General features: G+C 45.1%; 2 protein-coding genes across 3 annotated transcripts; both read right to left on the reverse strand.

The window, feature by feature from the left end:
* Nucleotides 1-643: 643 nt before the first annotated feature.
* On the reverse strand, nucleotides 644-5,186 carry LOC109742597 (uncharacterized). 2 transcript variants are annotated; one of them, XM_040393131.3, is made up of 2 exons: nucleotides 4,799-5,186; nucleotides 644-4,403 (listed from the first exon to the last, which is right to left on the reverse strand). In XM_040393131.3, exons 1-2 carry the CDS (start codon nucleotides 4,839-4,841, stop codon nucleotides 3,304-3,306), a joined length of 1,143 nt encoding a protein of 380 aa, XP_040249065.1. In that variant the 5' UTR covers nucleotides 4,842-5,186; the 3' UTR covers nucleotides 644-3,303. The 2 variants fall into 2 exon arrangements, with proteins under 2 accessions (XP_040249065.1, XP_040249066.1); XM_040393132.3 differs by having other exon boundaries at nucleotides 646-4,403; nucleotides 4,770-5,182.
* Nucleotides 5,187-7,538: 2,352 nt separating this feature from the next.
* LOC109742588 (uncharacterized) lies at nucleotides 7,539-22,007 on the reverse strand. Its single transcript, XM_020301692.4, has 2 exons — nucleotides 21,832-22,007; nucleotides 7,539-10,499 (listed from the first exon to the last, which is right to left on the reverse strand). Exons 1-2 carry the CDS (start codon nucleotides 21,902-21,904, stop codon nucleotides 9,403-9,405), a joined length of 1,170 nt encoding a protein of 389 aa, XP_020157281.1. The 5' UTR covers nucleotides 21,905-22,007; the 3' UTR covers nucleotides 7,539-9,402.
* Nucleotides 22,008-22,787: the final 780 nt, after the last annotated feature.

A 22,787-nucleotide genomic window follows, 5' to 3' on the forward strand; every position in this document is an offset into this window, starting at 1 on the left:
ACATGACGAGGAGCTCATAAATAGTCCGGAGGTAAAGATTGATATATAGGACTGGTATTCGGACACCGAAAGTGTTTTGGAGTTTACCGGATGGTCATCGGAATATCGGAGGGGGTAACGGACACCCCCGGGAGGGCAATGGGCCTATTGGACCATTAGAGGGGAGTACACCAGCCCACAAGGGACTGGCGCACCCCCTATGGCAGCCGCCCAAGTGGGAGAAAGGAAAGGGGGGATTCAGCCTCCCCCTTCCTTCCGTCTCCCCCCTTTCCTTCCCCCCTCTGGCAAATATGGTAAGGGGCCGCCACTTGGGAAGGACCCCAAGTAGCCTTCGGCCTACTTGGGGGCGCCTCCTAGATGCTCCCTCCTCCCCCCCCCCCACCTATATATATGTGGGAGGGGGCACCACACATAACCACGACAATTGCTTAGCCGTGTGCGGCGTCCCTCTCCACCGTTTACACCCTCGGTCATATTTTTGTAGTGCTTAGGCGAAGCCCTACGGAGATAGCTTCATCATCACTGTCACCACGCCATCGTGCTGCCGGAACTCATCCACTACTTCGCCGTCTTGCTAGATCAAGAAGGCGAGGACGTCACTGAGCTGAACGTGTGCTGAATGCGGAGGTGCCGTACGTTCGGTACTCGATCGGTTGGATCGCGAAGAAGTTCGACTACATCAACCGTGTTACTAAATGCTTCCGCTTACGGTCTACGAGGGTACTTAGACACACTCTCCCCTCTCGTTGCTATGCATCTCCTTGATAAATCTTGCGTGTGCGTAGAATTTTTTTTGTTTTCCATGCAACGCTTCCCAACATGATTCACCTTTCCGAAAGCAGTTAATGAGGACGAAAGCAGCCTTTTTTCATAGGACTAAATTCATCATTGGGAACAGTAATTTGACTAGATTCTGGGAGGATACATGGTTAGGGGAGACGCCTGTAGCCACACAATATCCGTCTCTTTATAATATTCTACATCGTAAGGGCGCTTATGTTGCTACAGTATTATAGTATGTTTCTCTAAACATCCAGTTCAGGAGGTCCTTAGTAGGAGACCGATGGGACGCGTGGCTATATCTTGTGCGGAGGCTGATGGACATTCACCTCTCTGATGAGCCAGATTCGATTCACTGGAAACTATCTATGAATGGAGTTTTTCAGTGAAATCTATGTATCTAGACTTAACTAATTCTAGTCCAATTCCAAAATCATTACATATTTGGAAGATTAAAGTACCTTTAAGAATCAAAATCTTCATGTGGCTTGTTCACAAGGAGGTGATTTAGACTAAGGATAACTTGGCAAAGCGAAGATGGGAGGGTAGTAAGCGATGTTGCTTTTGTGATCAGGATGAAACTATTAAAAACCTCTTTCTCGATTGTCCTCTTGCCAAACTTTTATGGCATACAGTTCATATAGCCTTTAATGTCAGCTCTTCAAATAGTATTAACACATTATTTGAGGAGCTATTTTACGGTATCTTGGTACTCCCAAAACATGTGCTGGAGTACCGAACAGATCTTGCCGTTCGTTGTGAAGGGTAACTTAGTTATTTTCCCACGGGTACTTCCGATATTCTCCCTGTGATCTCGCATGGATGCCAAATACAGCTCCCAAAAGAAAAACAGAAACTCCAGATTGAGTGCCAGAAAAAGCTCCCGTTCGTTCGGCCGGAAATCCCGATCGCTCGGTGCCTAGCAATGGAGTGGCCGCGCCACCTCAAACCTGATCCTTCGCTACCGCAAGCCGCCCTGCTGCGCCGCCCGTCGAGCCGCCACCGGCCAACCCCTGTACTGCGCCATGGTTGCGGAAACGAGTCCTCGATCAGCTTCACGGCATAGATCTTGTTCCGGCTCGTCCCAGACGCGGATGCTTTCCCGTTACTCGCCTACGAAGGACGTGCATAGCCCGCCGGCATGGGCTCATCCCGGCATCTCCAGACGCTGCGTGCATATCAATATACTACGTTTTGCTTGTAATTGAAAAAAAAGACGCCAGAATACATGGGAGGTTACGAGGGGAACCACGAATATGAAATAATATTAGAATGTTATTATGATTACGGTTTTGCCCCTTAAATCAAGGTACTCCAGTACTTTTTAACTTAGTACTCCGTTGGATGAGTGATGGAGTACCAAGCAATACTGTCCACTGGATCAAGAGAAATGTACGGTCTATATTTATTTCGGGGTACTGTAAAAGATCTCTATTTGAGAGGTGGCTAAATGGAGTGGAACCAAACTATGCGGGACATATCCGGATAGGAGTATGCGCATTACTTTGGGCTATATGGAACTGCAGAAATGAAATAATTTTTAAAGTCAAACTCATATAAATATTTTGCAGGTTATCTACAGGGCCACTGCATGGTTCCATATGTGGTCATTACTCACTCTTGCGGAAGCCAGGGAGCATTTGGCTATTGGGTGTACCCGGTGAAAGATAGTAGCAAAGGGTACTTACAACCGGTTTGGATGTCAATCCAATAATAAGCAAGGTGTTTAGTCATCTCAACCTATTTTCACCGGTTGTTGTCAACTTTTATTTGCTCTTCTTCCTTTTTAGCTCCATGTGAGCTTGTATTGAACCGCGGACATTTTGGTACTTTTGCTTAATATATTATGGCTGCATGAATCAGTCTGATGTAGAGGCCGGGGATGACCCTCCTTTTCAAAAATAAAGTCAAAGCGTCTTCGGCTCGCTTCAGTGCTTATAGTTGTTGCTAGGTGGTCTACGAATCTGGATGTAGTTTTATTATTTCTTGTGTTCGTTGTATTACCATGATTGGAGATGGATAGATCAGAAGTTTCCCGCAAAATAATAAGAATTGCCATAAGTTTAGTATCGGAAAAAGTTAGCATGAAAAGATCAAGACGTGCCTAGCTTAGCTTGTAAACAATACAATGGAGTGGTTGGTAATCGGCCAGCATTGTTTATGTGACACTCCCCTGTTAATATGTTTTGCTGATTGAGCACTGAGAGCCACGATCTCAGTGGATCGTTTATTGCCAAAGTGAATGTTCGGAAGGTCCCAACCCCGTGAATTACAATAATCAGGTAGTACAATGATAGGTCTGCTCTTGACGTCTTCTTGGTGAGCATAAAATAGGCCAAAGAATACGAGTGACATGCAACTAAGTATTGTAATGACGTAGTACAATAATCAGGTAGAACATACTGTGTTTCTTCTCTCCGAGAGATGGCCGGACATGCGGGCAGATCCAGTGTTCCTCCAAAAAAAAGTCCATGTTGCCTTCAAGTGAGACGGAACTGTTATTTTCAACAAATATACTCCGTGTCATGGCACACCACCTTGCAGGTTATTATCAGACAGATCCAGATGGGTGAGCTGCTTTAAGCCGCCAAGCTCTATTGGGATGAAGCCCCAAAAATTGTTTCGCTGAAGGATTAGGTATTCTAACTGTTCAAGATTACCAAAAGAACCTGGAACTTGACCAATGAAATTGTTGGAAGAAAAGTTTAACAGTCTTAGCCCTGAAATATTGCCTAGTGAAGCAGGGAGATGACCTTCAAAATTGTTATTGTCCAAACAGAGATGTTTAAGATCTGGGAAGGTGTCACCAAAGTTCGATGGCAGTGTTTTTCCAAGCATATTGGAATATAAGTATAAATATTCGAGAGAAGACTGATTGTATTTGTACAGGGTTTCTGGTATTCCACCTGATAGCATATTTCCAGCAAGGCCTAAATAAACAAGAGATGGGAAACTTCCCATCTCATCAGGAATGGTTCCCATGAACCTATTATCAGTAAGCACGATGTCTTCAAGCTGACTATTGTTTCTTAGGCTTGGTGGGATTGTTCCGGTGAGATTATTTGAGGAAAGCCATACTTTCCTTAGATTGGATAGGCGACCTATACCTAGGGGAATTTCACCCATTAGTAAGTTGGCAGATAGGTCTAGGCTCCTTAGCTTGGAGCAGTTTGTGAGAGTATCTGGAATGGTCCCTCGCAGTGAGTTCTTTCCCAAGTCAAGGTATTCCAGTCTGTGGAGACGGTTGAGAGGAGGTAACTCACCGGTGAAGCCATTTTTGGACAGGTCCAGTGTCCTAAGGAACGTTAGGTTGCCAAGGGAGGAGGATATCCGGCCAAACAACCCTCGTTGTCTGAGGTACAGCTTAGTGACTCGCCCCGAGCTGCAGTGGACGCCCTCCCAACTGCAAAGAGGGAAGCTGGTGTGCCAAGATGTCAAGGCTTGTCTTGAGTCGTTGGTGATGGCCCGCTTGAAATCTAGCAGTGAGATCATGTCCGTGCTGTTATCATGGACTGTTGTCATTGATGAGCAGAGGATGCTCCCGACTCCGCAAGAAATGAGCAGCAACGGCAGTAGCATAAGCATGGTGGCGAGCCTTGCCGCTTGACTAATGGCCATGTCACCTGCAAAATAAAGTTTGAATGAAGAATAAAACATTGTGCGTACTATGTTTACTGCAAGTTTGGTCATTGCGTGCATCAATTGATACACAAGCATGCACCTTGCATATCTTGTTTTCAAAGAGAGAAAAAAAACTTATGAGTAGGTCATGAACAATACTACTAGGTTTTGTGAGCTTGCTCTCATGAACAACACTAATAGTTTTCATGATCCAATGGGGGGAAATATTAGAAGTAGAACCCATGTGAAAAATATTAGTTTTGCCTTTTGTGAGATTTTTGTTTTTGACAGTCAAGAAGATGTAAGAAGCAGTACTAAGTACTAACTACTAACTGAGTAAGTAATCAGGATTCAGGAGGAGGAGGCACCTTTGCCCAAGAGAGAGTGGCTAGGGCACCTTTGCTCGGCCGAATCACACGGAACGGCAGCCTCTCTTGCATGGTTTTGCCGCCGCCGGCCGGGCTCTGAGGTGTGTCAGCCGTGAAGCCTGTGAGTTGAGTTGGAGGTTGGAACGCTGGACGCTCAAATGGACGCTCAACTTGCTTTGCTTGCAGGTGTTTTAAAGAAAGAAACCACGCTCACAGTTACGTCCACACACCTGCAAGAATACTCTCACGCACGGCTCAGTCCTTCTCAGCTGGAATCAGACAGAGATGCTCTCCTTTGGCCCTTACTGCTTGTTAGAGTATGATTTGTAATCATCTCCTGCCTTATCTCTAGGAGAGACTTATTGTCCTTCAAGCCTTGTACTCTGTATAAACCGCCCGAAGGCTCAATACAACACCCATCATATTCTCTCAATCTCTCTTTATTCCCTTCTACCATGGTATCATCCTAGCCGGTCCAAACCCTAGCCGCCTCCCACTGCTTCCGCCCCGCGGCGCGCCCCTGGGGCGGTCGGCCTCCATGACGGCCGCCGGGGGCCGCGCCGCCCATACCTAGGGTTCTTCTACCGGTCGCGTTGACCGGTGCCCTAGAGAGTCTTTTTCTCAATCCTTTGATCCGGTTTTTTCTATCTCTCGCCGGTCGCTTTGATCGACGTTTCCTTTTTGGTTTTCAGATCTATGATCTTTCTTTGCTTATTCGTAATTCATTCAAATTATGACACCTCAGATGGTATTGTGCGTCTCGCATGGCATATAGGCGTATATTGTGTGCATAGTATCGCCGCCTGGAGCACATATTGCTTAATAGAGACAGCGATCGGCTTGCAATATTAACTCTACGCCCACATGCAGCTGGCAACAATATTATGTTAGAACCCCACTTGCAGCCGGCCACTAGAAGACATTTTAACATGTCTAGCAGATTTTCTGGTATTTTGATTCCAATCAGATAAGGTTGAAAGATCAAGTGGAAGTTTCTAAATGCTTTTCTGGAGTAGAGTAGATCAAACATTATTGTCCCAACTCTCAAGAGAAAGAATAAAAGTGTTATTGTCCAGGCCATCCCCATCGTCGCACCGCGTCACATGGGCTTAATTTTGTCACCATTTGCAACATGTTTACTAGTACTATACAATGCAATGACGCATCTTGCTGACAACACGTACTATATCATATAGAAGTACTACTAGAGACAACAAGGTCGCTTGACTAATAAGCTGAAGCTGTGATATATAATTAGCATTTGGCAAGCTAGACAGCATTGTAAAACAACGCCTAGCTGTTAGACAGAGGAGTCCAGCTTTTTCAAAAAATCATGTTGAGGATGTTGAGGATGCAACGACACAATATTAAAAAATAGTTGAGATGTTGAGGATGCACATAGTTAAGAAGATAAAACAAAAAGGGTAAAAAACAAAAAGAGTCACGCAACTAACGACACACGACTAAACAACTACACCACCACCAATGTCCTGGACAATAGACGAACCACATGCAAGGTTCTCTGAAAGCAACGCCTCCAGAAAAGGAACACTGCCCAAGCACCGCTATAGCCCGATCCGGGTGTTGAATGCCGGATCTTGGGGTTTTACCGTGAAGAGCACGTCTAAGAAATCTATGCCTTCCAACAAAGTGCGGAGCGTAAACTCCGTCATTGAAGGATGCAACCAATGATTGTCAGACGGAGGAGTCCAGCTAATTGAAAGAATCTATTGCGTTGTGCAACCATAGTTGCGGACTATGTCAAGTCTTACTCTTGTGTCGAAGCATGCAATAATGGTAACAACATACATATAAAGAAGGAAGACTCCACGTTGCTCATATTTTAAAGAGTGAATTCCGATTTTTACCCCCTATTTGACATTTTTTACACAAATTACCCCATTTAGCGAAATTTCATCCGTTTGGCCCTATTTAGCAGAAGTTCTGCCACGATTTACCCTATTTAAAATTTTACGAGTGTTCTGACCGGCAAGGTCCCAATTGTCAGGTCCAGCCGGCATGCCACATCGACGAGTTTTTCTGCCTATTTTTCTCTCTGCTGAACAGTCCTCGCAGCTTCTCCCGATGGAGGTCCCTCACGTTGCAGGTAAAAAACCATTGATGTGGCATGCCACATGGACCTGACAATTCGGACCTGCTCATCAGAACACTCACAATATTTTAAATAGTGTAAATTGCGGCAGAACTATTGCTAAACGGCGCAAAACGGATGAAATCCCACCAAATGGGGTAATTAGTGTCAAAAATGTCAAAATAGGGGATAAAAACCGGAATTCATTCTTTTTCTAAAAGAGAGTTTCCTCCCCGAATTCATTTACCAGAATCTAGTGTTCGTTACAGGCCCGCTAAGTCCAACTGAGCGGAAGGAAAAGAGTAGAGACATCCCATGACCAAGAAGCCTCTCTCTAACGGGACGAAACACCAAAGCCTGCTGGTGTCCACCCACGCAATGTTCAAGGTTATGATCCGAGCCAGAGTATAGCGTGCAAGGTGGATGGGAATTAAGAAGAGATTTTTTTTTTCAAAATGGTGGAAAATTTCCACAACCTATAGATCAGATAATGACGAAACAGCAAGCGGAAGTTTCTTTGCGACTGCTACTATACTCAAGGACGTACTTGATTGCTATATTTATAAGCAAAGTCTTCCTTTCGAACAGACAATATTGTCCCACCGCTAAAGAAAGGGAGAAAAGAAAAGTGTAGCTGTCCAGGCCATCCCCATCTTACCGTACCGGGTAACACGGGCTTACCATTTGCAACATGTCTAAAAACAATATAATGATGTACACATCTCGCCAACAACCGATATCATATAAGATTGCTACGCTGGAGACAACAAGTTCGCTTTACTAAGTTATGATATATAACCGGCAATTGCTATCTAGCATTGCCAAACAAGAAGTACCTAGCTGTTAGATACAGGAGACCAGCTAATTCAAGGAAGGAATCCCCTGCTTTGGCTGCCATAGGTGTAGACTATGCCAAGTCTAACTCTTGCATACGATGCAAACAAGTAATGATAAACATGGAAAAAGATGCCGGACCTTGTTGTGTCTTTTGTAAAGCGAGTTTTCTCTCCGATTTCTTTTACCGGAAACCAACTTCCATTACAGACCCCACGACCCCACTAGTACAACTAATACGAATAGGAAAAGGAGCAGAGACGGGATGTCCCTTCAGCGAGGAGCCTATGTCTAAGGCAAGTCATAATGAAGAGTAAATTAGACTAGTGTCATGCATATGATACCAGTTTATCGTTACCTTCATAGTGCAAAGTCCTTCCTCCCTTCCTAAATATAAGTCTTTGTAGAGATTCCACTATAGACCCATATGGGTCCATAGTGGAATCTCTACAAAGACTTATGTTTAGGAACGGAGGGAGTATCATAGATGGTCGCATTTATTAGCTTTTAGACTTAGTTTTTTAAAATGTTATGTGATGGTAACATAAATTGTCTTGGCGGCGCCACTGATTTTTGAATCATCTACACCAGTTTTGAGTGCCCACTTCCGCATCAAGAAAATCAGCAGCCGGAAAGTAAACCGCCTTTAGTATCCGTGAACTCAGTGATTCTTGATCTTGCAATATTCTCCATGCCCGCCTGGCTAGCAACGAGAGGTTGAAAAGCTCCATGTCACGAAAGCCTAGACCTCGTCTGTATTTCGGTATGCACATGGAATCCCAAGACACCAATGCGGTTTTCCGTTCACCCCCTTTGCTGCGCCACCAAAATTTCCGGATCATCGACGTAATACACTTGCACAGGCCCCTTGGTAGTTTGAACATTGACGTGGAATATGTAGAAATGGCTTGCACAATAGACTTGATTAGGACCTCTTTGCCCCTGCCTGGTAGCATCTTCTCCATCCATCCTTGTACACGCCTCCATATCCGTTCTTTGATATACGAGAAAGTTCCATTCTTCTCACGTCCAACATCCAATGGTAAACCGAGATATCTTTCATTCAATGACTCATTTGTTATCCCCGGTCTGGGCAGCCTTTGACAAAAAACAATAATGACTTTTGGGTATTGAGCTTTTGTCCCGAGGCTTGACTGTCCAAGTCATTATAAATCCCCCCCCCCCCCCCCCCCCTTGTTGGATTGCTTTGACTGTCCAAGTCATTATAATTTGTTGCCATAAGTTCATTATCAGAAAAAGTCAGCATGACAAAACCAAGACGCAGCCTAGCATAGCTTGTAAACAATACAATGGGAGTGGTTGGCAATCCGCCAGCATGGTTTATTTGAAACTGCCCTTTTAACATGTTTTGCTGATTGTTGAGCACTAAGAGCCACAGTCTCGCCGGATCATTTATTCCCAAGGTGAAGGTTTGGAAGGTCCCAACCCCATGAATTACACACAGCACCCCCAAAAAAAGAATGATAGGTTTGCTCCTGACATCTTGGGAGCATAAAATAGGCCACATAATATGAGTGACAAACCAAGTATTGTAATGAGTAGTCCAATAATCAGGTAGCTAGCACATACTGTGTTTCTTCTCTCCGAGAGATGGCGGGACATGGGAGCAGATCCAGTGTTCCTCCAAAAGATGTCTATGTTGCCTCCAAGTGAGACGGAACTGTTATTTTCAACAAACACTCCGTGTCATGGCACACCACCTTGCAGATTATTATCAGACAGATCCAGATGGGTGAGCTGCTTTAAGTCGCCAAGCTCTATTGGGATGAAGCCCCAAAAGTTGTTTCGCTGAAGGATTAGGTATTCTAACAGTGCAAGATAACCAAAAGAATCTGGAACTTGACCAATGAAATTGTTGGAAGACAAGTTTAACAGCCTTAGCCTTGAAATATTGCCTAGTGAAGCAGGGAGATGACCTTCAAAATTGTTATTGTCCAAACAGAGATGTTTAAGATCCGGGAAGGTGTCACCAAAGTTCGATGGCAGTGTTTTCCCAAGCATATTGGAATATAAGTATAAATATTGGAGAGAAGACTGATTGTATTTGTACAAGGTTTCTGGAATTCCACCCGATAGCATATTTCCAGCAAGGTCTAAATAAACAAGAGATGGGAAAATTCCCATCTCATCAGGAATGGTTCCCGTAAGCTTATTATCAGTAAGCACGATTTCTTCAAGCTGACTAATGTTTTTTAGGCTTGGTGGGATTTTTCCGGTGAGATTATTTGAGGAAAGCCATACTTTCCTTAGATCGGATAGGCGACCTATACCAAGGGGAATTTCACCCATTAGTAAGTTGGCAGATAGGTCTAGGATCCATAGCTTGGAGCAGTTTGTGAGAGTATCTGGAATGGTCCCTCGCAGTGAGTTGCTTCCCAAGTCAATGTATTCCAATCTGTTGAGACGGTTGAGAGGAGGTAACTCGCCGGTGAAGCCATTTTTGGACAGGTCCAGTGTCCTAAGAAACGTTAGGTTGCCAAGGGAGGGGGATATCCGGCCCAACAACCCTCGTCCATTGAGGTACAGCTTAGTGACTCGCCCCGAGCTGCAGTGGACGCCCTCCCAACTGCAAAGAGGGACGCTGGCGTGCCAAGATCTTAAGGCTTGTCTTGAGTTGTTAGTGATGTCCCGCTTGAAATCTAGCAGCGAGATCATGTCCATGATGTTACCATTGACGGTCGTCGAGGAGCAGCGGATGCTGCCGACTCCATAAGAAATCAGCAGCAGCGACAGTAACATAAAGATGGGGGCAAGCATTGCCACTTGACTAAGGGCTCCGTCACCTGCAAAGAGTGAATAAAGAATAAAACATTGTGCGTACTATGTTTACTGCAAGTTTGGTCATTGTGTGCATCAATCGATACACAAGCATGTAGCCATCTTGTTTTCAAAGAGAGAAAAAAAAACTTATGAGTAGGTCCAGTGGCGGAGCTAGGGAGCCATGGCTCCCCCCATGACCCAGGAAGTGTAGTATAATGCCCCTATTTTCCTTCAGATTTTAAGAAATTTTATGAAGATTACCATCATTTGGCCCCGTTCGTCAATATTATCACACATTTGGCCCCCGTAATCGTTTTTTCCTGGCTCCGCCGCTGTGTACACTAGTAGAAAAAGAGGCTTCCATACGCCCCCATTAGTCCCCAAAACAATCGAACCGCGACAAAAGGAGTCTTTAGTCGCGGTTCGGGAGGAGACCCGCGACCAACTATCTGGGCCCAGCGCGCTCGGTCGACAGCTGGCGGACGGGAGGGGCTTTAGTCCCGGTTGGCCTGGCCAACCGGGACTAAAGGTCCCCGAAGGCCTTTAGTCGCGGTTGGCCAGGCCAACCGGGACTAAAGGCCCATCCAGCTAGCGGACGGGAGGGGCTTTAGTCCCGGTTGGCCTGGCCAACCGGGACTAAAGGTCCCCGAAGGCCTTTAGTCGCGGTTGGCCAGGCCAACCGGGACTAAAGGCCCATCCCTATATATAGGACTCAGCTCACTTCACTTCACTCAGCTCACTTCACAATTTTCAGAAGGGGGTGGTGGGTTTGCTTTTGGTTCCTCCTATGCACACAAGGTGTCCGATGAAATGCCCGAGAGCCTGAAACAAACATGATATGAAGTGTCCGAGCCACACTTGAGCTTTCTCATTTATTTTTCCTCCGCGATCGCGGTTAGCAACTTGAACCTTTCATGTGTCATTGATAAAATATGCATGTGTGTAGTTTATTGTTTAATTTGTATTATTTCTAGCTAGTTAGTTTAACAAATGCATGATGGTTAATTATATACTTTATATAATAATAATGCAGATGAATCGGCAATGGATGTACGGTCCCCGACTCTTCGGCAAGTTCACTACGGGTTTGAAAGATTTCCTCGTAGTGGCAAATGCGAACAAGCAGCAAGGTTTTATTATCTGTCCATGTGCTGTTTGTAAGAATCAGAAGGGTTACTCCTCCTCAAGAGACGTTCACATGCACCTGCTTCGGCACGGTTTCATGCGAAGCTATAATTGTTGGACCAAGCATGGAGAAAGAGGGGTTAGAATGGAAGAAGATGAAGAAGGGGATGATATCGATGACAACTATCATGATCATTTCGGTGATACTTTCATGGAGGATGATGCTGAAGGTGGGGAAGGGTTAGGTGAAGGTGAAGAAGAGGCACATGATGAGCCCGCTGATGATCTTGGTCGGACCATTGCTGATGCACGGAGACGCTGCGAAACTAACAAGGATAGGGAGAATTTGGATCGCATGTTAGAGGATCACAAAAACTCGTTGTATCCAGGATGCGATAATAGTCTGAAAAAGCTGGGCTGCACACTGGATTTGCTAAAATGGAAGGCACAGGAAGGTGTAGGTGACTCATCATTTGAAAATTTGCTGAAAATGTTGAAGAATATGTTTCCGAAGAATAACGAGTTGCCCGCCAGTACGTACGAAGCAAAGAAGGTTGTCTGCCCTCTAGGTTTAGAGGTTCTGAAGATACATGCATGCATTAACGACTGCATCCTCTACCGCGGTGAATACGAGAATTTGAATGAATGCCCTGTATGCACTGCATTGCGTTATAAGATCAGAGGCGATGACCCTGGTGACGATGTTGAGGGCGAGAAACCCAGGAAGAGGGTTCCCGCCAAGGTGATGTGGTATGCTCCTATAATACCACGGTTGAAACGTCTGTTCAGGAACAAAAAGCATGCCAAGTCGTTGCGATGGCACAAAGAGGACCGTAAGTCCAACGGGGAGTTGAGACACACCGCTGATGGAACGCAATGGAGAAAGATCGACAGAGTGTTCAAAGATTTTGCAGCTGACGCAAGGAACATAAGATTTGGTCTAAGTACTGATGGCATGAATCCTTTTGGCGAGCAGAGCTCCAGCCATAGCACCTAGCCCGTGACTCTATGCATCTACAACCTTCCTCCTTAGTTGTGCATGAAGCGGAAGTTCATTATGATGCCAGTGCTCATCCAAGGTCCAAAGCAACCCGGGAACGACATCGATGTGTACCTAAGGCCATTAGTTGATAAACTTTTACAGTTGTGGGCCAGACCTGGTGTACGTGTCTGGGATGAGCACAAAGGAGAGGAATTTGACCTACGAGCATTGCTTTTTGTAACCATCAACGATTGGCCTGGTCGAAGTAACCTTTCGGGACAGACAAATAAGGGATACAATGCATGCAGGCACTGCTTACATGAGACTGAAAGTGTACGTTTGGTTAATTGTAAGAAGAACGTGTACCTGGGTCATCGTCGATTTCTTCCCCGAAATCATAATGTAAGAAAGAAAGGCAAGCATTTCAACGGCAAGGCAGATCACCGGCCGAAGCCTGTGGAACGTACTGGTGCTGAGATATTTGATATGGTCAAGGATTTGAAAGTCATCTTTGGAAAGGGTCCTGGCGGACAATCAGTTCCACGGGGAGTTGACGGGCACGCACCCATGTGGAAGAAGAAATCTATATTTTGGGAGCTAGAATATTGGAAAGTCCTAGATGTCCGCTCTGCAATCGACGTGATGCATGTTACGAAGAATATTTGCGTGAACCTGCTAAGCTTCTTGGGCGTGTATGGGAAGACAAATGATACAAAGGAAGCACGGCAGGACCAGCAACTTTTGAAAGACCCAGATGACCGGCATCCGGAATGGTTTCAAGGTCGTGCCAGCTACGCTCTTACCAAAGAAGAGAAGGTCATTTTTTTTTGAATGCCTGAGCAGTATGAAGGTCCCGTCTACCTTCTCGTCGAATATAAAGGGAATAATAAACATGGCGGAGAAAAAGTTCCAAAACCTGAAGTCTCACGACTGCCACGTGATTATGACGCAATTGCTTCCGATTGCTTTGAGGGGGCTCCTACCGGAAAATGTTCGAGTAGCCATTGTGAAGCTATGTGCATTCCTCAATGCAATCTCTCAGAAGGTAATCAATCCAGAAGATCTACCACGGTTACAGAACGATGTGGTCCAATGCCTTGTCAGTTTCGAGTTGGTGTTCCCACCATCCTTCTTCGATATTATGACGCACCTCCTACTCCACCTAGTCGAAGAGATTTCCATTCTCGGTCCTGTATTTCTACACAATATGTTCCCCTTTGAGAGGTTCATGGGAGTATTAAAGAAATATGTTCGTAACCGTGCTAGGCCAGAAGGAAGCATCGTCAAGGGCTATGGAAATGAGGAGGTAATTGAGTTCTGTATTGACTATGTTCCTGACCTTAAGCCGATTGGTATTCCTCAATCGTGGCACGAGGGGAGACTAAGTGGAAAAGGCAAGATCGGAAGGAAATCCACGATATGTATGGACGGTCATTCTATGACTGAAGCACACCACACAGTTCTGCAAAATTCCAGCTTGGTGGCTCCGTACTTCGAGCAACACAAGAATATTTTACGCTCGGACAACCCGGGGAAGCCTGAATCCTGGATTAGAAAGGCCCACATGGAGACTTTCGGCAGTTGGTTGCGAAAACATTTAATGAATGACAATGATGATGTTGGAGATCAGTTGTACATGTTGGCCAAGAAACCATCTTCGACTATAACGATTTTCCAAGGGTACGAGATAAATGGGAATACATTTTACACCATCGCCCAAGATAAAAAGAGCACCAACCAAAACAGTGGTGTCCGCTTTGATGCAGCAACCGAGAATGGGCGAAAGGTCACATATTATGGTTACATAGAGGAGATATGGGAACTTGACTATGGACCCTCCTTTAAGGTCCCTTTGTTCCGGTGCAAATGGTTTAAGCTAACAGGAGGTGGGGTAAAGGTGGACGAGCAATACGGAATGACAATGGTGGATTTCAACAATCTTGGTTACCTTGACGAACCATTCGTCCTTGCCAAAGATGTCGCTCAGGTTTTTTATTTGAAGGACATGAGTAGCAAATCGAGGAAACGGAAAGATAAGAAAACGATCAGTACATCATGCGATGATCCAAAGCGCCACATTGTTCTTTCAGGGAAAAGAAACATCGTGGGAGTGGAGGACAAGACAGAAATGTCAGAAGATTATAATATGTTTGGTGAAATTCCGCCCTTCAAAGTGAACACTGACCCAAGCATTAAGTTAAATGATGAGGATGCTCCATGGATACGGCACAATCGTAAGCAAGCAGGGACACAAGGGAAGAATTGATGTGTAATAATTTATTGTACCAAACTTTGTTGAATGGATCATGTGAATTAAAACGTACGATGGCGAATCCGGATGATTTGTATTTGGTCGATGAACTGAATGATGTATCAACCTTTTGTCAAACCTTCAAGGGATCGATGAACTGAATTTTTTGATATATTATTTGTATTTTTAAGATTTTAAAATGAATTAGTTTTATTTTTCTGATTTTTTTGATATATTATTTGTATTTTTAAGATTTTAAAATGAATTAGTTTTATTTTTCTGATTTTTTTGATATATAATTGCATTTTTAAGATTTTAAAATGAATTAGTTTTATTTTTCTGATTTTTTTGATATATGATTGTATTTTTAAGATTTTAAAATGAATTAGTTTTATTTTTCTGATTTTTTTGATATATAATTGTATTTTTAAGATTTTAAAATGAATTAGTTTTATTTTTTTGATTTTTTTGATATCTAATTGTATTTTTAAGATTTTAAAATGAATTAGTTTTATTTTTCTGAGTTTTTTGATATATAATTGTATTTTTAAGATTTTAAAATGAATTAGTTTTATTTTTCTGATTTTTTTGATATATAATTGTATTTTTAAGATTTTAAAATGAATTAGTTTTATTTTTCTGTTTTTTGATATATAATTGTATTTTTAAGATTTTAAAATGAATTAGTTTTATTTTATATGAAAAATGACCTTTAGTCGCGGTTCGTGACACGAACCGCGACTAAAGGCTCTTTCTGCGCGGGAACGAAAGCGGCACCAAAACCCTTTAGTCCCGGTTGGGGAGGCGGACCGCGACTAAAGGTACCCTTTAGTCGCGGTTGGGGAACCAACCGGGACTAAAGGGTACCTTTAGTCGCGGTCCGCCTCCCCAACCGGGACTAAAGCTCTGTCTATATATATAGCACTTAGCAGTTTCCGCCACCTCCCATTCTCCTCTCGACGCCGAAGCCCTGCCCCGACGCCGATCGCCGCCCGCCGCCGCCAGGCTGCTGCCCCGACGCCGATCGACGCCGATCGACGCCGACGCGCTGCCCCGACGCCGCCGCCCCTGCCCTAGTGAGCTCCGCCGCCCCCCACTTCCCCTGCCCTGCGCGCCGCCGCCCCTGCCCCAGTGAGCTCCGCCGCCGCCCTGCACTGCCCCTGCTCCTCGCCGCCGCCCCTGCCCTGCCCCAGTGAGCTCCGTCGCCGCCCCCACCCTGCCCCTGCGCCTCGCCGCCTCCCCTGCCCTGCCCTGCCCCTGCCCGCCGCCCGACGCGCTGCCCCTGCCCCTGCCCGCCGCCCGCTGCCCCTGCCCCTGCCCTGCCCACCGCCCGCCGCCGCCTGCCTGCCGTCCTCCGCCTCCCGCCGCCGCCTGCCGTCCTCCGCCTCCCGCCGCCGCCGCCAGAAACGAAGGAAAAAACAAAAGAAAAGAAAAACAGAGAAAACAAAGAAAAACAAAAGAAAAACAAAAGAAAAACAAAAGAAAACAAAGAAAAACAAAAGAAAAGAAAAACAAAAGAAAACAGAAGAAAAACAAAGAAAACAAAACAAAAAGAAAAGAAAAACAGAAGAAAACAAAGAAAAAAAAAGAAAAACAAAGAAAACAAAACAAAGAAAAACAAAGAAAAACAAAAGAAAAACAAAGAAAACAAAAGAAAAACAAAAGAAAAACAGAAGAAAAACAAAGAAAACAAAAGAAAAACAGAAGAAAACAAAGAAAACAAAACAAAAACAAAAGAAAAACAGAAGAAAACAAAAGAAAAACAGAAGAAAAACAAAAGAAAAACAAAAGAAAACAAAAGAAAAACAGAAGAAAAACAAAGAAAACGAAACAAAGAAAATCAAAGAAAAACAAAAGAAAAATGAAGAAAACAAAACAAAAACAAAAGAAAAACAAAAGAAAAACAAAAGAAAACAAAGAAAAACAAAAGAAAAACAAAGAAAACAAAACAAAAGAAAAGAAAAACAAAAGAAAACAAAACAAAACAAAACAAAAAGAAAAACAAAGAAAACAAAACAAAACAAAACAAAACAAAGAAAACAAAAACAAAGAAAAACAAAAACAAAGAAAAACAAAGAAAAACAAACAAAACAAAAACAAAACAAAACAAAACAAAAACAAAACAAAACAAAAGAAAAGGAAAAAACAAAATAAGAAAAGGAAAAAGAAAAGGAAAAGGAAGAAGAAAAGGAAAAACAAAATACTTGGCAGTGCTCAATAATCTTATTTTTTAATTCCTCCTCCTCTATGTCGCCTTAATCTTATTTTTTAATTTCTTTATACTTAAAGAATTTTTACTACATGCAGGAGTGACATATGGCGGACGATAGAGCCGAGCCGCTTAGGGATCCGGAGGCTGAACGTTATTTAATGGGCATCATCAACAACGAGATTCCTTATGTGCCGGGCTCAGAATATGAGCAAGAAGAGGATGTAGTCTCTTCTTTTCTGAACCTTGACGGTGACCAAGAAGACGATAATCAAGAAGGTGAAGGAACGGACATTGTCGACGGAGGTCAACCGTCAACAAACGACGATCTCGAATTGCAAGTACCAACCACCTCCGGCGAGGTATATATATACATTGAGCCTCTCGTGATACAAACTTACTGAAATGTGAATACATATGTATTAACGCGCGCGACTCTCTTTCTTTTTTTAGCCCTCGGCCGGATCGAGTACGACAAAGCGTGGCAAATCCAAGGCGATGAAAACAGGAGAAACATATGCCATTGAGTTTGTCAGTGAAACCGGCAAGCCCCTACAGCACACCTCAAAGTTTATCAACCAATGCGGAGTCGTTGTTAGAGACAACGTCCCCATCACCGTCCAGGAATGGAAGGAGCCAAAGAAGGCACGTCTTGGTTTCAGTTTTGTCGACAAGAGAACGAAAAAGGATTGCTGGAGAAAGCTTATGGAACATTTCATTCTACCTCCGGAATACAACAAAGTCGATGAATTCGGTAACGAGGTTCCGGGTGGACGTGAGAGGAGGAGGCTAGTTAAAGAGTTCGCTCTTCAGAAGATGGGCGAAGCATTCCGGAACTTCAAGAAAAATTTAACCCGTGACTATGTCAACAAGGGCAAGACTCCGGATTTCAATGGACAACATGAGAAACTGAAAGATGATTGGCCAGAATTTGTGAGGCAAAAGCAATCGGAGCATTTCAAGAAAATATCGAAAAAAATAAGGATAATGCGAGTAAGAAAAATTTCCATCATATTATGGGGCCAGGAGGATACCGCCTTTCGGAGCCTAGGTGGCAGAAGATGGAGGAGGACCTGAGGGTGCGAGGAATCCCTCTAGGTACAGAGGGATGGGACCCAAGGGCCAAAAGCTGGTGGTACGGGCATGGGGGATCGCTAGACCCGGAGACAGGGGTGTGTGTTCACCGGAAGAAAAAGTTTGCTCCCACCCAAGCCCTTATTGACGCAATGACCCAAGCTCAAGAGGGCTTGATCAAGTTCAACAGAGAGAAAGACGCACTGACAACAGCCCTCGGGAATGATGAACACGGAGGACGTGTACGAGGCAAAGGCAAAGTTCCGTGGAAAGTAGGGTTTTCCCAAGACAATGACCCGTACTGTTACAGAAGCCGTAAGAGAAAGACGGACCGGGATGCAGATCTTATGGCGAAGTTTGCATCGGAACTCCATGAGTTGAAGCAGACCGTGCATGAACTAGTAAAAGAAAAATCGGCTGCAGGGCCGCATGAAGATCATGAAGCGGATCGCGGAAGCCAGCAGCGGAGAAGCAGCGTGGCTTCCACGAATGCCCCGCCTGGTGCTAGTGCACCGATGATCGAGATTCGTGCACCGGAGCCTCACTACCCCGTGGATGATGTAAAGGAGATGAAAGAATGTGATCTGCATTATCCCGTGGGAAACGTTTCCACGAAGGTAGCTAGCGGCAGTGCTTTACCCTGTACACCTGGAGCACTCCACCACAACAACCCCATTGCATATGGCTATGCTCGTGTCACGGTGGAAGACATAGTCCAAGGGTTTGAGGACCTGGAGATTGACAAACCTACACCCGAAGGGGAGAGAAGACTTGGAGATGTCAAGCGCCAGATCATTCTATGGAAAAAGAAGTACATAGTGTTTCCAGGCGAGGCGCCAAGGCTAGCAAGTCCACCCCCCTCCGATGGTGGTGGTGGTGGTGGTGGCGGCGGTGGTGGCGGTGGTGGTGGTCGTGGTGGTTCACCTACACCTCCTTCACGCCATTCGACGCCGTCCCCCGATCCACAACCTCCGGCGGGTACGACGCCCCCCAATCCTCCTCCGGCGGGTACGACGCCCCCCAATCCACCTCCGGCGAAGAAGCAGAAGCAGGCGGACAGCATGGAAACCCGCTCCTGGACTATTAACCCGGACCGTTATGTACCTAAGACCACAAGGGTACCGGAGCCATCACTGAAGCCTCTCCTCCCAAGGCCTTGGGAACTTAGTGAAGCTGAAACCAAATTGGCCGCGTCTGCTGATTATGAGAAATGGAAGGCGGATATGAAGGCGATAAAAGAGCCTGAGCCCAAGCAAGTATTCACTGAGAAGCAAAAGAAGTGGGCTAAGGATTTTTTGACGACACCGTCCCAAGCCGAGCTGAATATGCCTGACGACTATGGACATGAACTTCGTAGGCAAGCAAAAATATTGAAGGAGGAGAAAGAAGAAAGTAAAAAAAGCGGGAAACAAGTTGACCAGCTCGGGATGCAGAAGAAACAATCGATCCCCCCGCTCATAGTGAAAGCCGGTCCGGAAGAGGACCCCGAGATCATAGCAGCTGCGGCAGCACTTGGATTGACTGTAGCGAGTGCCATGAAACAAGCGTCCGAGATGGGTTTGACTCTTCGTGCCTTCTTAGGCCTTGAGGATGCGCCAGTATGTGAGATAGCATTACAATATGTGCGGAATGGGCCTCTCGTCGAGCCTGCGCAGGAAAAGAGTCTACCACCACAAATGCGAAATCTGCTACGTTGGTACAAGCAATTCATAACATGGGCTGACAAAGAATATGTTTATGCGGATGTTACAGAGGAGCATCACACCAAACGGTACTCTGTACAAGTTCATATGAGTGAATTGTTCCAGCTGTTCAATCTGCGCGACCTCGACAAATCTATGCTGAGTTGCTACGTTCTGTAAGTGATTTATTTCTACCTCATCTCGTTCTTCATTGCCTGCACTATATATATATATATATATATATATATATATATATATATATATATATATATATATATATATATATATTGTCCTAACTATATTGTTGCGTACGCTATTATGCAGATTGAAGATTTGGGAATGCAAAATAAGAAACATCCATGATGTTGGGTTCATTGACCCACATATCGTTAATGGACATGTGTTACAAAATCACCCCGAAGACGTGGAGAAAGACTTGTACAAGTTTCTTAGAAAGCATCAACTCAAAAGTCATATTCTATTTCCTTACCATTTTGGGTGAGTGTTTCTCTCTTGTGCCCATTCTATTTTGTTTACTCCATCCATGGTATGTCTAATCGATGAGTTATGTATGACTGTGCATGTAACGTGTCCGCAGGTTTCACTGGATTCTGCTAAATATTGAACTTCAGACCTCCGGAGTTCTAATCATGGACTCTATGGATTCGGATCCAAAGCGTTGGGCCGACATGAGAAAAATGCTGCAAAAGTAATTATTTTCAATCATTTGAGCTCTATATCGATCGGTCTCTTTCGTTCATTTCCTAATATCAAGTAACTAATAACTCCCTTGTTCATTTAATTATCTTCTTGCCCTGTAGGGTTTGGAGACGGTTCTCAGAAGAAATTGTCGGTGAATTCAAACATGAGCTAGATTTTAGAAGGTTAGTTAATGTGGATAAGCAGCCACCGGGGACCAATCTATGTGGATACTATGTTTGTGAGAACATCCGGAGACACACCTCTGAGCGGAAGGCATCGGATAGCGTGCGGAAGGCGACGGATAACTTGCGGAGGAGGCTTAGTCCAGAAGCTCGATTCCGACCAATTCAAGATGAATTAGCAGAATTTTTCATGAGGGAAGTCATCAATCCTAAAGGAGAACACTATACCGAGGACGAAGAAATTTATATGCATACCCGAGATTGAAATTTGTTCGAAGTTGTATATGGTCATCCATCCTAATTGTGTATGGAAACTTGTTCGAAGTTGTATATGGTCACCCGAGATTGAATATATATTATATATTTCTCTTGAATTCTTCTTGTTTGAAATTTCATATGCATGTATATAGTAGCGTAGAATATGTGTACTGAAACTTCATCAAAATTAAAATAAAACACAAAAAAAATAAAAAAAATAAAACACTACAAATTAAAAAGAAACCAGGTTTAGGGGGGCTAAAACCCTAAACCTGCGGAGGAAGCCTTTAGTCCCGGTTAGCCACGAGAACCGGGACTAAAGGTCCTCCGCCCCGACGGACCCCTGGCGCCCACGTGGACGGGCCTTTAGTCCCGGTTAGCCACGAGAACCGGGACTAAAGCTTTTAGTCGCAGTTCGTAAGAGGCGCGACTAAAAGGGGGGGTCTTTAGTCGCGCATATTTAGTCCCGGTTGCACAGCCGGGACTAAAGGCCTTTGCGAACCGGGACTAAAGGGCTTTTTTCTACCAGTGGTAGCTCATGAACAATACTGGTAGGTTTTGTGAGCTTGCTCTCATGAACAATACTAATAGGTTTCATGATCCGATGAGGGAAAATATTAGAAGTAGAACCCATGTGAAAAATATTAGTTTTGCCTTGCGAGATTTTTATGTTAGGCAGCAAACAAGATGGAAGAAGCAATATTTTTTTTCGACAAATGGTGGATTTTATTGGCTTAAAATGAAGCATCAAGAGGATATATAACACACTGAGCACACACCCGGCCTTTGGGTAACTAAGATGCACACAATCAACCGAACACACACACGAAAACACAGACACGCGCGCGCGGGGGGGGGGGGGGGAGAAGCAAGTAATCAGGAGGAGGCACCTTTGCCCAAGAGAGAGGCAGCTAGGGCACCTTTCCTCGGCCAGATCGCACGGAGCGGCAGCCTCTCTTGCATGGTTTTGTCGCCGCCGGCCGGGCTACGAGGTGTGTCAGCCGTGAAGCCGGTGAGTTGAGTTGGAAGTTGGAATGCTGAATGTTGGACGCTCAGCTTGCTTTGCTTGCACGGGTTTAAAAAGAGGGCTGCTATGCACACGATGATGCGCGGACGATGTGTGAACGACAGCGTATATCGGTCCGTCCATGCATATCAGTAAAGTGTAGCTGTCGTGCAGGCTGTGTCGTTCACACCTGCCAAAATATTCTCACGCACGGCACCTTATCAAAAGTCGAAAGGAGAATAGACCTCGCCACTTGGATTAGTGCTGACTTTATCACGCACTCACGGCACTTTATCACGCGCGGCAGCATGTAGAAAAAGAATTTCTTTATTTCTTTATTTTAGGATCAACAAACATGAGGAATGGTGACTTGATAATGCGAGCATGACTTGTCATCAAAGAAGACTTTTAGGAAGGCACCCCAACTTGTCTGCCGTGCTGTCTGACTCATGGCAAATTCTAGCCACTACAGCCTGCACGACAGCTACAGCCGCGTCGCGGCGGCGCGTTAGGCGACGGCGCAAGGCGGCGGCATGGTGCTGGGCGGGGGAGGCGGAGCTGCGGCTCCGAGGAAGATATGGTGGCGCCGGCCGTTCGATGGGCTCGCGGGCATGGCGGCCTTGGTCTCGGTGGTCGGCGGCTCGGCCTGTCGGCGGCGGCTGGATCACGGGGCGGCGGCCCTGGAAGGTGGCGGCAGCTGAAGCTCGGGCTTCCCGCGACGGCATGGCGTGGTGCTGTCCCTATCCAAGGCGGATCTGCATCGCAGATCTCGTGGTTTTGCCGCGGATTGGTTCAGATCAGAGACGGTGATGAGCGTGCGGGATCGATCTCGACGGCTCT

Source organism: Aegilops tauschii, chromosome 6 (assembly GCF_002575655.3).
Source record: "Aegilops tauschii subsp. strangulata cultivar AL8/78 chromosome 6, Aet v6.0, whole genome shotgun sequence".
Classification (NCBI taxonomy): domain Eukaryota; kingdom Viridiplantae; phylum Streptophyta; class Magnoliopsida; order Poales; family Poaceae; genus Aegilops; species Aegilops tauschii.